This window comes from Cnephaeus nilssonii (genome assembly GCF_951640355.1).
Source record: "Cnephaeus nilssonii genome assembly, chromosome: 9".
Classification (NCBI taxonomy): Eukaryota; Metazoa; Chordata; class Mammalia; order Chiroptera; family Vespertilionidae; genus Cnephaeus; species Cnephaeus nilssonii.
Window position 1 is genome coordinate 85,005,887 of NC_137080.1, and position 17,359 is coordinate 85,023,245.

Below are 17,359 nucleotides of genomic sequence, written 5' to 3' on the forward strand. Positions count from 1 at the left end.
GGTGTAACCGGCTGTCCTCAGGGGACTGGGGTGTCCTCCCCCTTAGGCTCCAGGGACAACAGCTAGAGCAGAGTGATCGATCAGGGAACAAGGTTCAAGACCAACAGGCAGGGCCGGATGGAGGTGGGAGTGAGGGCAGCCAGGTGCTCAGGGCAAAAATGAGGCCCCTCCTGGCCCGAGGGAGGGGGCAGGCACTGTGCTGGGCCTCCCCGCAGGCCTGCCCTTTACCCCACAACAGCCGGGGCTCTCCCCGTCCTCAGCCCCCAGGGCTGGAAGGTAAAGGGCAGGGAGGAGCAACAAGGGGCTGAAGGTGACTCAGAAATCAGAACAAAAAAGGCCAAAAGGTTTTTACTCTGTGAACCCTGGGGAGGGCCAGGCAGAGCACAAGGTGTCCACAGGAGGAGGAGAGAAAGGAGGGGTTGGGGCCTGCAGTCTTGCTTTGCGGTGGGGGCAGGGGTGAGGGGAGATGAAGGCCCGGCGTGCCCTCCCCACAGGGTCCAGAGGGCTCCAGTCCTGGGCCCCAGCGACACCTGCCGCTCCTGAGTTCACACTGCGTTCTCGGCAGTCCCGAAACCGCACGGCCTGCCTGAAGCCTGGCCAGGACGGAAATGCTTGGCAGAGGGAAAGGCCAGCGTGGGCTGACCGCAGCTATCCGAGTTCTTCCCAGAGCTGTGCCTCTCCCGGACAGGAGAGGACCCAGCGAGGCCGGGAGGACCCGGGGCCGGGAGAGCCGTCTTTGCCTGCCAGAGCCGAGCCTCAGATTCTTCCATCTCCACGTCAGGAGTCTGGGTTCAGGGGCTGCCAGGTTAGGCTCAAAGCTCATCAGGGGGGCTGTGTGTGAGGGGCGATGCCTGCTGGACGCCCTCGTCCTCCTCGGGGCCGGGGTCTCCCAGCTCCTTCCTCTGTTTGCTGCCGCTGCCCCCGGAGGCCTTGGCCCTGCTGCTCTTCTTCTTGGACTTCTTCCCTCCCAGCGCGGCTGTGTCCCCCTTCTTGCCGGACCACTGCTCTGCTAGGCAACCTGGGTGAGGAGGAGAGACTGGTTGCTGGGCGAGGAGCACTGCTTGGGGAGCCGTGGGAGTGGCAGCTGGAATGGCTGCCTGACACCCAAGTCCCTATCCCACCTCCCTGTGGCCCAGGCCCCGCTGGGCCCCGGAGTTCTCTGCGTGTTGCTCTGCACCTGTTTGGTGCCTCTCACCCACCCTGTCACGTCAAGCTCCCAGGGGGCAGTGATTTCTTTATTTTAATTTTTTTTAACTGATTTCAGAGAGGGGTAGGGGGAGAGAGACATCAATTCGCTGCCTCCTGTACTACCCCTGGGATTGAACCTGCACCCTGGGCATGTGCCCTGACGGGGAATCGAACCCACCATCTTTCGGTGTACAGGACGCTGCCCAGCCAACCGAGCCACCCAGCCAGGACAACACCGTCTCTTTCGTATTTCTTTTCCGTCCCCCCTCCCTACCTCCCCTGAGGGGGAGCACGCAATGAAATCGAGGGCCAACCGCCCTGCCTCCTCCCTCCCTCCCTCAGACTCACTGGTGTCCTTGCCCTTCAGCACGTGGTTGGCGCAGAGGAACTGCGTCAGGTCCTCCTCCTGGTGGTTCCGGTACCAGTCCTCGATCACCTCCTCAAACTCCTCCACCAGCACGTCGCACTGTAATCACAACCCTCGCGTTGGCAAGGCCCGGCGCTGGGTCCCTTCAGAGGAGCTCAGCGGGGCCTCAGCCACACGAGACAGGCGGGCGGCCGGGTTCTCCTGAGCAAACATGGGGAGAGGCCCATGTCCCGTGGTGGCCTTCTCAGCAGCAGAGCCGTCCCCACCCCCGGGGGCGCAGCAGCCGAAGGGCCGAAGGGCCTACCTGCTTCTTGAGGTCGGCCACCTCTGCAGAGGTCTCGTTCCACAGCTCATAGGGGATGTCCATCACCACCTTGACCCCTTTGTGTACCAGGTTGTGTAGCGTCTCAAACGTCTCTGACATGCCCTGGAAGAGGCGACCGGACATGAGAGGGAGTCGCTTCCCTGCCTCCTGCCCTCCTCGGCGGGGGCTGCTGGAGGCCCAAGACCAGCTCTGAGAAGCCAAGACCTCTAAGGTTCCTCACACTTGACCTCACCCTCCTCTCCCCTCTTTTAGGCGTACCTCCCTTAACCCCCACACGTGCACGCATGCGCACGCACCCGCACACACGCCCTGTCCTGCCTCCCCACACCTTATCCTTTCCAACAGGCTTGCTGTTGCCCTCAGGCCCTCTGAATGGACACTCCTCCTTTTCCAGGAAATACGTTTGTCTTGGCTCCCCCTGCACTGTGGCTGGGCTCACTCACCCCCCACACCCAGGCCCGCTCCCTGCTGGGGGTTCTTCTAGGGCTTGTCTCTCTCCTTGCTGGGGAGAGGGCTCAGGCAAGGCAGGAAAGACTCTGTTCCATTTCTGCCAGCTACCTAGGTTTCTCCCCGGAGACAACAAACTACCTTTCCAGAGATAATGCATACAAATACATGCCAACAGACATACAGATGCATCCTCCTCGCCCCACCCACACTTTTTACACAGCAGTAATATATGTGTCACACACTATTCTGCCTTTTTATTTAGTGATACACATTGGAGAAGATCTTAGCTCAGTCCTTGCAGAGCTACCTCATCCTTTGTTTCTCCGTTGTGTAACAGGCCACTGAACGGCCAATCCATCTATTTAGCCACGCCCTGTCTGACGGATGGTTAGGCTGTTTCTAACTTTCTTGTTATGAAAAATAACTTTTAACATTTTTACATTAAAGCAAACATGAATTTATTATCAACTAGGGTACAAAATTCATACAAATTTTATTTTAAAATAGTTTATTGATTTTGAGAGAGGAAGGGAGAGAAACACTGAAGAGCATAACATCGATAGGCTGCCTCCTGCATACCCTCCACCGGGGATGGAGCCTGCAACCTGGGCATGTGCCCTGCCTGGGCACCAACCCGGAGACCCTTTGGTGTATGGGACGACGCCCAACCAACTGTGCCATACCAGCCAGGGAGAAATTCATACTGATCTCCATTGCTAGGAGGGGACTCTGGTGAAGTGATGTGCCAGGAGCTGAAGACGTAGACAAAGAAGTGTGGGCCTTGTTGTAAAAAGCTCCTTCTCCAGGGAGAGAAGCATTGGTGGTGTAGTAAGTGCCTTACACGTCACAGAGGCATCTGGATGGAGGGTGAGGTATGTGCCCTGGGGTCCCAGAGGAGGGCCAGGGTAATCACCGCCAAGAGTCTCTGGGTTCCTCTCTAAACCCTGATTTCCTGACTTCGCCCTGCACTGGGGCTTTAGGCCCCCCTGGGGGCTGCACTTTGGGCATTTCCGCAGTCTGGACTGAGGCAGGATCCTGACGGGCAGGCCCAGCCGTTATGAGTGTGTCTATCGCCCAGGAAAAGGCAGGCCACCCGGGACAGGCGGAGTGCAAACAGCAATCCACAAGGAGTGGGAAGAGGCCACGGAGGGACGCTCCAGGGCAGGGTCCTCAATCACAGCCACACCAGCAGACGCACTCAGCCGCACGCAGGCCCCGCCCCCGCAGGGAACAAGGACAAGCACAATCCCACCTTGGCAAACCGGTTACTGCCGGTCCTCTCCTTGTGCAGGCTATAGTCCAGGAGCCTCTTGCAAATGGTCTCAGTGACTTCGATTAACCGTAAGTCCCTGTGGAGACAGCAGCACGGCGGGCTGAGTCCCCCTCCCAGCCCCAGTGGTCAGTGGTCCGTCCCTCCAGCCCTGCTACCCCAACGCCTGCGCATCTCACCAACGGGAAGTCAGAGCTGGAAGGAAGATAGGTCATCTGGTCTGGGTGCTCTGAAATGCTGGAACACAGACCAGAGAGACAAAATTTTAACAGCTCTACGGGAAGGAATTTTTTTTTTATAAAGCTCAATGATTCTGTAGGTTTGTGTGTTTTTTTTTTTTATAAAGCAAAATGTATAAAATTTTGATGTTAAAATGTCATTTAATTTTGAAAGAATGACCATAGCTGATGGAAGTTTTATGTTGTTGTTTTTTATTTGTTTTTGATATTTATACCTGGCAAAATTAAATGTTGGTGATCTCGTGTTACCAATATTTTTTAAATTGCATTGGTCCATGAAATCCAAGAGTCTGGGAATCACAGGCTAGCTTGTACAGATGAGGAATGTGAAGCCAGAGCAGTTAAGGGATTTAGGAAAGCCACCCAATTAGTTAGTCGTAGAACCCGTGGGTAAATTTAGGTCTCAGTTAGAGCTGCCTCCCTCTGGTGGGTCTGCCTGGCTAGAAGGGAGAAGGGAACTCCAGGCCGCTGAAGCTTTGAGGAACAAAGCAGGCCGGGCCAGTGGGTCCCCATTCACTTACGACTTGGTGTATTTGACTCCGGAGGCCTTCCGGTCCAGGATGCCGTAGCCTGTGTCAAGGACCTCCTTGGTCTTGCCAGTTTCCTCAAAGGCTGACTTCAGCTCCACGGCGACATATTTGCACACTGGGAGAGGGAGGCACAGCACAGCCGACTGAGTGCACGTGTCCTCTGGGAGCCAGCTCCCAGCAAAAGACTCCAGTCAATGCCTCTCCCAGCCTGGGCGAGTCCGCTGGGGCAGAGGGCGAGTTAGCAGTGCCCCATGTCCACTCTTGGCCCTTATACCACCAACTTCATTCCTCCCAGCTCCTTTCTGCTCCTCTGCCCCCCACAATCATTTTAGTTTTAAAATTTTCAAACATATAGAAAAGCTGGGCCCTAACCGGTTTGGCTCAGTGGATAGAGCGTCGGTCTGCATACTGAAGGGTCCCAGGTTCGATTCCGGTCAGGGGCATGTACCTTGGTTGCGGGCACATCCCCAGTAGGGAGTGTGCAGGAGGCAGCTGATTGATGTTTCTCTCTCACTGATGTTTCTAACTCTCTCTCCCTCTCCCTTCTTCTCTGTAAAAAATCAAATATATTTTAAAAAAATACATGGAAGAGTACCATGAACATATACTATATACCTTCCGTTCATATTCAACAGTGGTTCATGATTTACCACTGGCTCTCTCCAATAGATAACATAAAACAATGTGATAATATATCTCAACAATTTACGGAGTGAGCAAAAGTAGGTTTACAGTTGTGTCACATAAATAATACAATATTAATTAATAATACAAGAATACACTGTTTTGCATGCTCACAACTGTGAACTACTTTGCCCACACTTGTATACATTGTGGTTTTGTTGTATATATTGTTTGTGCTAAGCCATTTTGAAAGTAAGTTGCAAACATCATGATCTTTCACCCCTGAATAGGTGATCACGCATCTCCTGAGAAAAAGGACCTTCTCCTACCTAACCGCAAAACAATTTTGATTACTTGGAAAATGGACAATAATTCCAAGGTCATCTAATACTTAGTCCACATTCAAATTTCCCCAATTGCCCCCTAAATGTCTCCTATGACTGTTTTATCGCTGGATTTCACATGTTGTGCAACACCAGCTCCCTATTCCCGCATCAGTCCCCTCCAGAGGCCTTGTTTCTATTTTTTCCTCCCTTCCAGGGACTCAGTCTAATGGAGCAGAAAGAAGTATAAACAAAGAGTTCTCACTGCAGAAGGAAGGCTGCGGCTGCCACTTCAGTGCCTTAGGAAGTGCTTGCTGCCCTCCAGGGGCCCTGGGGATTTTCTGCCTATTCTCCCAACTTCACCATAAAAGTCTCCTCCCCGAGGAATCCTTTTTTGTACAAATCCCACCTGCTCTTTCTTTCTTTTTTTTAATCCTCACCCAGAGAGAAAGGGGAGAGAGAAAGAAACTTGGATGTAGCCGAAACCGGTTTGGCTCAGTGGATAGAGCGTCGGCCTGCGGACTGAAGGGTCCCAGGTTCGATTCCGGTCAAGGGCATGTACATTGGCTGCAGGCACATCCCTGGTAGGGGGTGTGCAGGAGGCAGCTGGTCGATGATTCTCTCTCATCGATGTTTCTAGCTCTCTATCCCTCTCCCTTCCTCTCTGTAAAAAATCAATAAAATATATTTAAAAAAAGAAACATGGATGTGGGAGAGAACCATCCATTGGCTGTCTCCCATACAGACCCTGACCGGAAATCGAACGCACAACCTAGATATGTGCTCTGACTAGGAATCGAACCCGCCACCTTTCGGCGTACGGACGACACTCCAACCAACTGAGGCCCCCGCCAGGGCTAATCCCACCTGCTCTGGGTTTCACCCCAGGACTGTGCAGCCTTGTCCTTTCCCGTGCCTCTCTAATCAGACCACAGGAGTACCCAAAGTGAGTGCATGTCCTGCATTTGTTCTGTATTCCTCTAGTCTGGGACTCTGTACGTGTTGGATACAGGATAGGTATTGCTGGGGGAGGCTGTGTTTGTGGCTGAGCAGCTTCTGATGCCTCTGAAGAGAAGACAGCCATCAGCATTGTTATAACACGGACGGTAGAGTTCGGTAGAAAACCAATGACTACCACCAAAACAAATGCATCCCCTGGAGGCTTGCGTGGTGAAACTGTGTAACATATATATTACTACACGGCTTGGAGAACTTGGGACACACGAAAATTCCAACGTATAAGCTGGTGATCTCAGAGTCGCAATGAATTGAGGGCGACTCATTTCCCTGGCTCTCCATCAGGACCATCTGGGCTCCCTTCCCTCGCTGTCCTGCACGTTGTGCAAGGTCATCACTTTTCTGGCTCCTCTGGCCCCCTCTCCCATGCCCTCAGCCTGTAGTATTCCAGGCCCAGAAGGTTGGAACCCATCAACCTACCTCTCTTGTACTCATCAGCCAAAACCTTGCTTCTCAACTCTTCCAAACTTTCCCTCTTCAAGACCCCCTGTGGGGATCCAGACTTGGGGGAGACTCATGGCGCCCACCCCAGACACTCATGGACACGCACTTGCTCTTTTTCTGGGCACGTTCTCCTTTCTCTGTGCCAAGGCCTGTTCCACTCAGGCTACTGAGCCAGGAGGCAGGCTTTGTGGGCCAGACACGGTCAGCATTTAATAACAAAATGATAAATAAAAGTAAATACACTATCAAGAGCCTAAGGGTTGGAGTTTGCCAAGCCATCCTGTGACTAAAAATCTTTTGAAGTAATCTTGATCAGTTACCTACAAAACAAGGTTGTGCTAAAATGGTCTCAAAGATCCTTGCCAGCCCTACGCTTCTGTGATCTGTGAATGCCTCTAAGGAAAAGAAATGTGAGCTTCGGAGCATAATATGAGACACAGCAGGGGCTCTTTGGTATCAGAATAAAATAGCGAACAGAGAAGAGGAAGTGAAGCCCCCAAAGGATCTCCCTCGGCACCGGGGGCAGAGGGAAAGGAAAGCATCACAGCCCGAGGTCTATCCAAGGGAGAGAGGGAGAAGGTACAGGCTGGACTGCATCCCGGAAAACTCCCCGCCCCCCCCTCCACCCCCAACGGCGGCCCATCTCTGAAGCATCTCACCTTCCATCTCTCAAATGGAAGGATTATGTGTTCTAAACCCTTCCCGCCCCCCACTTCCCAGTGCTTAGGGGCCATCTGGGCTGCTGTAGGCTGGGAATTGGGATGAAACAGATGCACAGCCAACTTTCTGGGTGGCCTGGGGTTAGGGAGGTGGGAAGGACGGAGGAGAACGGAGGGGAGGAAGGAAAGGTGGGCCCTTCACAGTCCGGATCTCTGCTTCATGTGCCAGCACCCTTTCTCTCTCCCCCTCTGGTTCCACACCTACATCCACCCCTAGGTCTTTGGGATGCTCTCTTTTTCCATATTCCTAAAATCTTCCTCCCTCACAAAGTCCCCCCAGGTTCTAGTCTCTCAAAGAGACCCCCCCTAAGCCTCAGCCCCTCCTCCTTCCTCCACACCCCCCCGCCCCGACAGCCCCCGTTTATTTATATTTATTCCAAAAATATCGGAGAGAAGGTCTCTGTCCTCAGGGAGCTCACAGCTGGTGCGGAGGCAGCCAGTCCCACAGAGCGGGCTGTGGTGTGGGCACAGGAGGGTTCGGGTTCTTCCCCTTTCAGTTCCTCAAACCCGGCCTTTGCGGGGCGGTTTCCTGCGTGGGGCCCTCTCCTGTTACTTCTCTTCACCCGGCCAACTCCTACTTTCTCTGCGCTTCCTCTGCGGAGCCTCTCCTGGCTCCCCTCTACACCCAGCCTTCCCCCACCCCTGGGAGACTGGCTGGGGCTCACCTGGCCCCCAAACCCTGCATTTCATCTATCAAGGCATCTACTGCCCCGATGATAGTTGTTTGTTTTTACGGGTTTGTGAGCTCCAGGTGCACCGACACCCGCTCTTTCGCCCGCCCGTGTACCCCGGGGTCCCGCTCAGGAGCCAAGACCTTCCACCCCGAGCGTTCCCGCAAGCCCGGCCCCTCCCGCGGGGCGCTCCGCGGGCCCCGCCCCTCACCTTCGCATTTGCTGGGCAGGCGAACCCAGTCGGTCTCCTCGGCTTGGGCCCGGCTCGGGCCCAGCTCCGGGGCCGGCAGCAGCAGCAGGGGGAGAAGCAGAAGCCAGCGGGTCCCGGGCCGGGGCGCGGGCTCAGGCAGCGGCTCCATGGCCCAGCGGACCCGACCCGGAGGGCTGCGCTTCCCACGGGCGCGCGCCGGGCAGCTTCTCGCAGACGCTTCCTGGACTGCACACGTGCCTCGCACCCGGGCCCCTGCGAGCCCAGCCCCCTCCCTCCGCTGGCCGCCCGGCCCGCCCCAGAGCCCACGGAGCCCGCGGGCTGCGCAGCCAATGGGCTTTTCGGGGTTCGCCCTCTAGCAAATGGGAGGATGAGCTCTTTTCGGTTTGGGCCAATGAGAGAGAGGATGGTGTCCTCGGCGACCAATGGCAACATCTTTTCCCACCCCCTAACGGAGGCTCTGGGCGGGGCTGGATTAGGACGGGGTGTGTGTGTGTGTGTGTGTGTGTGTGTGTGTGTGTGTGTATGTGTTTCTGTGTGTGCGCGTGTGGTGTGTGTATGTGTTTCTGTGTGTGTGTGGTGTGTGTGTCTGTTTCTGTGTGTGTGTTTCTGTGTGTGTGTGTGTGTGTGTGTGTGTCTGTTTCTGTGTGTGTGTTTCTGTGTGTGTGTGGGTGTGTGTGTGTGTCTGTTTCTGTGTGTGTGTGTGTGTCTGTTTCTGTGTGTGTTGTTTCTCTCTCTGTGTGTGGTGTGTGTATGTGTCTCTGTGTGTGTCTGTGTTTCTGTGTGTGTGTGTGTGAGTGTGTGAGTGTGTGTCTCTGTGTGTGTGTGTGGTGGGGTGGGGGCGGGGGGAGCAGCCGCTGGGCCGAGTCAGGGGTGCGGCTTGCTGGTCCTAGAAGAGGTGGGAAAGGCGTCCTCACGGGCTCTCCGCTTCCTTTCACGTCACTTCCCCCCGGGGGTATAATGCAGAGCTCCTACTGAGCAGCTGTTCTTAAGTTTTATTATTATTGTGGTTGTTGCTACTGCCAGCCACTCTCATAGGCGCTGTGGGTGAGAGCCGACGACTCAAACCGTCCCCGGCCTTTAAATAGCTTTTTTCGTGCCCAGTGTCCCTAGATTTGTCCCAGTGAGAACTAAACACACCACTTCCCATCTGAGCCTCGCTTTCTAGCGCTCTGATGACTAAGTGATCCTTCTAGCGGCTATCGGAGGCTCGCCGGCTCCTGGGAAGTTCAAATAGGTTAATGGAATTAAAGCTTATCGAGCAGACTGTAAAAAGTTCACACATTAATTCTCGTAACATCAGTTCTTTAATGCCCTATTATTTATTTCTTTGGATTCTGAGCTCATAGAAGGCAGGAACTTGATTTACCTAGGTCCAGGAGCCCTCCTGAAAAATAACATTAAACCAGTCTCGGTGGGGGTGTAGTCTGGGGCAGGGCAGGATTGGGGGCATTGGGGCAAAATGGGGAGGGGTGTTGAAGCTAAGGGAACCCTGCTTCCAGAATGAGGAGACATTTACTGAGGCCAGAATTAGTGTGGCAGGAGCCCTGAGCTCAGCGTCGGGGCTGGAAACTGGGAAGGGATGATGATGGGATGAAGTATGAGGCTATGGCTAGACAGGCCCCCACCCTGACCCAGCCCACCCCTCTCAGTCTGTGTGTTGAGGAAGCAGCTGGCCCTGTGGGGATGGTGGACAGATTCATCCCTAGAAGTTGTGGGACCCCTGCCCCCCCAATAATCCAAAAGGAGGTGGGAGAATCCTCTGACAGGCTGGTGAGAGGTGGGCGGTGGAGGATACAGTGAGGGTTTTCATGGACCAGCAGCTAAGAGGGCACAGAGGCTCAAGGAAGCTGGCGGTCATTGACACCACATGGTGGGGGGGCGGTATTAGAGCATAGCTTCCCACCCACACCTTGGGGGAGACCGATAGCACCACCGGTCCAATAGGCTGCTCTGTGCTGCCCCGGGGACATCCACGCAGCAGCACCCAGCGGTGCCGGGGCTGATTCACTAGAGGAGCCTCTGGGACGGGCGGTGCTGAAGGAACAGGGGCACCCCGCTTACACCCCTCGTGGAGCCTCATGTTCTATCAGCGCAGGAACCCTCTTTAGGAAACAAAACAAAAGCCGCTTCAGCGCCTGGCTGAGTTGATGTTCAATGAATGCTTGTGAAATGAATAATGACCTTTACTTGATTAATAAGAGTAAGTTTGGAGTGACCGACAATGCTCTTGGCGTTGAGCATACTCCCCTTACTCTGGGGTCCTGGCCCTGCTCACCCCAGTCGTGTCTGCACAAGACTTCCTTCCCATCAGGCCCAGCACCCACATTCCTGGGCTCCTGGGCTGCACGCCCCACCTCTCACAGAGCTTGGGCCAGGGTGAGGAGCCAGAAGGGGCCTGGCCTCATGCTTGGCGGGGGAGTAAGGAGACAGGCGGGACAGTGCCCTCCCCAGCCCCAGCCCCCAGCCCCACGCTGCAATTCCCAGGGTGTTGCCCTCGGGAAGCCCTCCTCCTCTGGGAAGGCCTCCCAGATTTCTGCCTCCTCTAAACCTGCCCAATTGCCTCCTCCCAGAGAAGACGTGAATGAAAACACTGCCCGTTTGCTTGTGTCCCTTAAGTTCTCCTTTAATCGTCCTCAGTGTTCTGCATCTCAAATGTCCCAGTATGGCTGCGTCAGTCTCCGCCCTCAGGGGGCTCCCCGTCGGATGGGAGAGACGCAGCCTTTCCCCCAGACCGGCCTCAGTGGAAGGAGGGAGACCGCCCGGCCCCCCGGAAGCTCAGGCCCAGGAGGAGGCAGGTCGCAGTATCCTCCGAGGCGGGAGGTCCTGAGCTCTGGGCGCTGGGTGGGCAGAGAGCACCCCTCCTCCCAGACGGGGCTCCCGCCAGGGTGGGGACCCGGAGGGCGGGTGTGAACCCCGCGGCGGCCAGGACGGCGGGGCAGAAGGCCCGAGCCCTTGGCCTCTCCCGGCGGCGACTGCAGTCGGCGGGGGCGGGGGCGCTCCTACCCGCCGAGGCTGCGGGCGGGCGGCCGGCGCGGGGAGCGGGGGGTCCAGCGGGCGGGCCTCGGCGGCCGGGTCCCCGCGCGCGGCGGGCGGGGCGCGCAGGCGGCTGCAGGTCAGGAGCAGGTCAAACAGCAGCAGCTTGAGGAGCAGCAGCCGCAGCGCCCCCAGCCGCAGCGCGCGGCCGGGCGTCCCTGCTGGAGGGGAGGGGGCAGGCTGGGCCCGGGGCTCCTCAGCACCCCACCCCTGCGAATGTTCCCCCGAGAAGGGGGGCCTTGCCCTCTGCCCTTGCCATTCCTCCTCCATGTCGTCCCCCAATTTCAGGGCAGGTCCTTCCTGGTGTCTAACCGCAACTCCTCCTGGGAATAACAAATCCCTGCCTAACCTTCATTTTCTTATATCCCCCCAGCCAGGGGGGTGCAGGCCAGGCAGGACTCAGCGTCGCTGCAGAGAGGAGCCCGCTCAGAAGTCTCCTTCGGCCAGGAAGAGACCCGGACGGTGGCCATGGCCAGCAGGTGGTGGGAGTGACAGTCTCCCGCGACTCCCCGGGGACTCCCGAGGCCCTGATGCTGACGTTCACCGGGGCTGCCCTTCTCACAGTGCTCACCTGTGCTTCTCAGCTGGTGTCCAGGGATTGGGCTGGGCTCAGAGATCTCACCCACGGGTGGACAGAGGCCCAGGCTGGCCAGGGCACCAACCCAGCCAGACAGCCTCCTCAGGGAACCCCTACCAACCCCCAGTAGGACCCATCAGGCCAGATCCCAACAGCACCTACGGTCCTGGCCCCCAGTACTCACCCCCAAGAGGTTCCCAGAGGCAGGTCCTCGCTGAGGAAGTCTCTCCTGCCAGCCAAGGAGAAGGGAGTGAGACTTGGGATGGGCCGTTCCCTGCACCCCAGTACCGGGCCCTCCGCCCCAGTACTGTGCCCCGGCCCTGACGCAGGGCCCTGTTCATGGCATGTTGGATAAATGGACAAAGGAGCCAGCAGTGGGAACCTGAGCCCATTCGCTGCAAGTCCTCCGAGGGGCCCAGGTCTCCCTGGCTCCTGCCGCCCCCTATTGTGTCCCTGGGAGGCGAGCTGCCTCAGGACTTCCGGACAAGGAATCGGTTTCTCAGCAGCCTTTGGAAGGCAGACAATTCGTTCAACAAATATTATGTTAAAACCAACATAATCCAAAAAGAGGAAGTCATCTGGTTGTTAATAAAGTAATAATAGCCCGGCCGGTGTGGCTCAGTGGTTGAGCATCGACCTATGAACCAGGAGGTCACAGTTCGATTCTCAGTCAGGGCACATGCCCGAGTTGTGTGCTCGATCCCCAGTGTGGAGCGTGCAGGAGGCAGCTGATCAATGATTCTCTCTCATCATTGATGTTTCTATCTCTCCCCCTCTCCCTTCCTCTCTGAAATCAATAAAAATATATTTTTTAGAGAATAAAGTAATAATAATAGATGACTTTGGACATATTACTTCTCTGTCCCCGAAAAGATGAGGAAAATTATATGACTTCATAAATGTAAAGTGTTTACAATAAATGGTACCTGGCAAGAGTAAGTACTGAATAAGTGGTAGCAATTAATTATTTACTCATTGTTTGGGTCTAATAGGTAGGGTGTCATATATAGGGTGATATATAGATATTAATCTTAGGTATAGAGATAGTAGCCCTAGGTAGTAGGGTTAAGCTATATACCTTAATATATATCTCAATCCTAGGAGGGAGGAGGCATTATCACCTCGTGGAAGACATGCATCAGAGCCTAGATTTGAGTGAGATATCACAGTTGCAAATCCCAGGCCTCAGGGCCTCAGGTGTCCCTGCTCTGAGCCCAGGCACCCCTTTACCTTGTTGGTCGTCACTTGGACACCCCTCATGCCCCCATGGTCTGGGCCTGCCTTCCTTCCCACCAAATCCTGGGTCCAGGGTGAGTGAAAGGGGCAGGGAGCACTCACAGGGCCCGGGCTCTGTCCCCACCTGACAGCTGTAGGGGCTGTGTGCTCTGGCTATGATCCCCAGCCCCAGGCCCGGTGTGACAGACCAAGGTTTCCCAGGATGCCAGCTCCTCCGAGGGCAGGGAGAGCTGGGCCACGCTAGTCCAGGTGCCGTCTGCAGCCGGGGAAGGGCCGTAGGTGAAGGCGTCCAGGGCGCTGCCGTTGCCAGCGGAGAACCAGATGGGGCTCTCAAGGCCAGGGGGGGCCGCATCGAGGACCAGGCAGACCACCAGCACCTGCTGCTTCCCACCCACCTGCATCGTGATGGGTGGGGCCAGCGAGGGGAAGGGGGTGCCGCCCACACCTGTAAGAGAGCACGCACCTGTGGGGGCCTAGATCTGTCCGTGCCCTCCCAGGCCAGCATCTCACTGTAGGCTTCTATGCTTCTATCTGTCCTTTCACCATCCATCTGTCCCTCCATCCTCTCAACCAGCCCTCTCTCCTTGCGTTTTCCCCTCTAAACACCCTTCCTTCCCTCCACCCTTTCATCCCCCTCTCTATTCATTCACTCTTTTTCCATCATCCATGTTTTCTACAGCGATTCTCTCTACTTTCCATCTATATGTCCATCCACCCATCCATCTATCCATCATCTTTCCATCACCCATCTATCATATCTGAACCTTTCTGTGCAAGGCATTAGGGATACAACATTAATTTATATACAACATTAAATTATATATAATAATTTATATATACACTGTCCCCACTTTCAAAGAACTCAGACTCATGGGAAACAAACATGCATAATACCTGGTTGTGCCAGACTCAGGAGAGAGGTCGCCTCTGGGGAGGAAGGGGAGGAAATATGACCTGGAATGAGATTAAAGGGGCTTCAAATGTATCTGTAACTTTTTGTTTCTTAAAAAAAATCTAGTTCAGCCCGACTGGCGTGGCTCAGTGGTTGAGTGGCAACCTATGAACCAGGAGGCCACAGTTCGATTCCTGCTCAGGGCACTTGCCTGGATTGCAGGCTTGATCCCCAGTAGGGGGCATGCAGGGGGCATCCGATCGATGTTTCTCTCTCATCATTGATGTTTCTATCGCTCCCTCTCCCTTCCTCTCTGAAATCAATAAAAAAATACATTTTAAAAATATAGTTCAAATATGGCAAGATTATAACCATTTGTTAATCTGAGTGGCATATGGAAGAGTGTTTGTTGTATTATTCACCCCAGGACATGCTTAGAGAGAGGAGGGGAGAGAAACATTGATGTGAGAGAAACAGCCTCGACCGGGGATCGAACCTGCAATCCAGGTAGATCTGTCCTTTATTTTCCTGAATAGTCCTAATTTTCCACAAACTTGGTCTTTTCAGTAAGGATGATTCATTTAATATATAACAATGTTATTTTTGAACAGTTGGATATTTGCTCATAAAAATTAAATCTTCAAGGTTAAAACCTCCAAACAAATTAAAACTGTGAGTTAAGCCCTAGCTGGTTTGGCTCAGTGGATAGAGTTGTCGACTTGTGGACTGAAGGGTCCTGGGTTCGATTCCAGTCAAGGGCATGTACCTTGGTTGCAGGTTCGAACCCTGGCCCTGGCCAGGGCGCTTGCGGGAGGCAACCAATTGATGTGTCTCTCTCACATTGATGTTTCTCTCTCTCTGTCTCTCCCCCTCCCTCCCACTCTCTCTAAAAATCAATGGGAAAATATCCTTGGGTGAGGATTAACAAAAAAACAATACACACACACACACACACACACACACACACACACACCCCACAACTCTAAGTGTAGCCAGGCCAAAGAAATGTGCAGGCTGCGGGGACCCGTTCCAGGGAATTTTGTGGGGACGTAGGGGTGTGGAGTGCTCACATAGGATTTCTTGAAGGTCAAATAACTGACCTGTAGCATGTGGATGGTTAGTAGCCCACTCAGGATTTGAGCTCAGATCTCGGAGACTCCAAGTCCCACATATCACCCCACTTGGAAGGATGACTAAGATTTTGGTAAGTGACAAAGTGGACCAACCTGGGACGTGGCCTCGGATAGAGTTGGTTTGTCTCATGCACTTAATATACTGAGTCTCAATGGTCCCATCAATATAATGGGGTTAATAACACCAGCCCCACAGAGTTGTTGCGTAGAATAAAGTTCATGAATGTAAAACACATGGCAGATGAGTATTCGTGTTCTTATCGATGCTATCATTAATAAGGTATCACAAACAGAGGGAGGCGTGAGCTCCAGGAACCGCAGCTCCTGAGCCTTCGCAGTTGTACCGATAGAGACACTCCCCAAGGTAAGTTAAGCATCTACCTCCTCCACAAAGCCTCCCAGGATTGCTCCTCCTCACCCTGGCTGCGTCCTTTCCGGAGCTCAGTCGCCTGCCCTGGGCATGCCCAGCTCCACATGGGTATGGTTGGCCTCCTTAGGAGGGAGAGCTGTGACACACTGGGTCAGTTTTAGCTCAAGGAGATGTCTTGATTCAAAGGTCAAGGACTCCCCCCGACCCCCCAAACACACATGCAAATTTGCACAGGCTCTAGATGAAGCTGGAATTCTCACAATTCTAGTCCTTTGGCTCCAGCCTTGATCTTTGGAGGCCTGGGGGTACATACGCCCGGGGAAGTCACTGAGGCCTTGGGACTTCTCCTGAGACCCCATTGATAAGGGGGAGCTGGGAGTGAACACGAGGCACTCTGAACCCTGGTGGAAAGGGCACCCTGAGGGCAGGAGACCTGGACAGGAAGGGCAGGAGGGTCCTCACAGTATTGCCCGGGTCCCATCACTCCATATCACATAACAGCCCTGGCTACTCCACTCGGCCCCCATGGACACCCGCCAGCTTGCTTTGTTTCTCTATACCCCCAAGAGGTGACTACTCCCTACCAACACTGTGGACCCCAGGGGAGCAGGACGTGGGGCCCCAGAGCAAGGTAGCTGGGAGGTAGAGTGCAATGGGGAAGGGAAGATGGGCTTCTGGTGAGACCCTCCCAGAGGCCCCAGTGCCTCTGTTCTGCCTCCCTGCACCTCACCCACACCCGGACGCCCAGAGGGAGAGGGTGGTTCGGGCAGACAAGTGGGGCACAGAGAGAGAAGCAGGCAGGGACTCACCTGTGGGCAGGGCTGGACACCCGAGGGCCAAGAGAAGCAGCAGCCAAGCCCCGGCCATGGCCCATTTGGTAGGAGGCAGGTCACAGCTGCAGACCTGAGGTGTGGGCTGGGGGAGCCGGCACCCACAAGGCTGCCTCCCAGGCCACAGGCCCAGCTGCACCTCAGCTGCTCCACCACGGAGCCGTTTCCCTCCAGAGGGGCCCCTCCCACTCCACCGGGGCCCCCAAACCCCATCCTCTCTCATGGGCCAGGGAGCTCAGGCTGCCACTCCCACAGCAGGAGCTGGGCGCCCACACTCCCTCCCATCTGAAGAGCACCCCGCCGTCACTGGCCCTGCCGTCTGTAGGGTACAGAGCACGAGGCAGCATGTCCAGGGCTTAACACACAGCACTTCATGCCGTCCCCCTAACCACGGTGCGTCCCATTTCACAGGTGAGGCGACTGAGGTCAGAGAGACCGAGCGACCCGCCCAAGGCCATCCAGCTGGCAGGGGCAGAGCCAGGGCTTGAGCTGTTCCTGGTGGCTGCCCAAAAAGCCCCATAAACTCATTTCCGTGTCACTCTGCCCCTTTTAAATAGAATTGATGTTTTAGAGCAATTTCAAGTTCACAACAAAATTGAGCAGAAGGTTCAAAGGTTTCCGATGTAATCCCTGCACTGTCACGTAAAACCCCTTAAAAAAAAACTTGTTATAAATGCCATTTGCAGTGACTCCACTAAACTTTAGCTAGGTATCATTTTGATCCTAAAACTTCCCACCTAGGTATATACCCTAATGAAATAATAAGAGATTTGGTCATTATAAGACAAAGATGTATGCACACACAAAAAAAACACAAAAGAGCAGGCCCTGGCCGGTGGTGCTCAGTGGTCAGAGCGTTGGCCCGTGCATGGAGGGGTCGTGAGTTCAATTCCTGGTCAAGGGCACATAC

The 17,359-nt window shown here is 54.9% G+C and overlaps 2 protein-coding genes across 3 annotated transcripts; both read right to left on the reverse strand.

The window, feature by feature from the left end:
- Nucleotides 1-303: 303 nt before the first annotated feature.
- Nucleotides 304-8,683, reverse strand: CNPY3 (canopy FGF signaling regulator 3). Of its 2 annotated transcripts, XM_079780607.1 has the most exons (6): nt 8,379-8,683; nt 4,361-4,484; nt 3,583-3,679; nt 1,860-1,982; nt 1,537-1,654; nt 305-1,018 (listed from the first exon to the last, which is right to left on the reverse strand). In XM_079780607.1, exons 1-6 carry the CDS (start codon nt 8,524-8,526, stop codon nt 813-815), a joined length of 816 nt encoding a protein of 271 aa, XP_079636733.1. In that variant the 5' UTR covers nt 8,527-8,683; the 3' UTR covers nt 305-812. The 2 variants fall into 2 exon arrangements, with proteins under 2 accessions (XP_079636734.1, XP_079636733.1); XM_079780608.1 differs by lacking the exons at nt 4,361-4,484; nt 8,379-8,683 and adding an exon at nt 3,780-3,808 and having other exon boundaries at nt 304-1,018.
- An 891-nt stretch (nt 8,684-9,574) lies between these two features.
- Nucleotides 9,575-16,486, reverse strand: PTCRA (pre T cell antigen receptor alpha; the record flags this gene model as incomplete). Its single annotated transcript, XM_079781633.1, has 5 exons — nt 9,575-9,595; nt 11,382-11,569; nt 12,173-12,217; nt 13,349-13,669; nt 16,429-16,486. 5 exons carry the CDS (start codon nt 16,484-16,486, stop codon nt 9,575-9,577), a joined length of 633 nt encoding a protein of 210 aa, XP_079637759.1.
- Nucleotides 16,487-17,359: the final 873 nt, after the last annotated feature.

Bases quoted from the DNA above. Each gene is read 5' to 3' on its own strand.
- CNPY3 (XM_079780607.1), bottom strand. From the start codon at position 8,526: ATGGAGCCGCTGCCTGAGCCCGCGCCCCGGCCCGGGACCCGCTGGCTT. The intron at 4,485-8,378 runs GTGAGGGGCGGG...TCCCTCTCCCAG, and splicing joins CCTGCCCAGCAAATGCGAAG to TGTGCAAATATGTCGCCGTG. The intron at 1,655-1,859 runs GTAGGCCCTTCG...TTGTGATTACAG, and splicing joins TGGCCGACCTCAAGAAGCAG to TGCGACGTGCTGGTGGAGGA.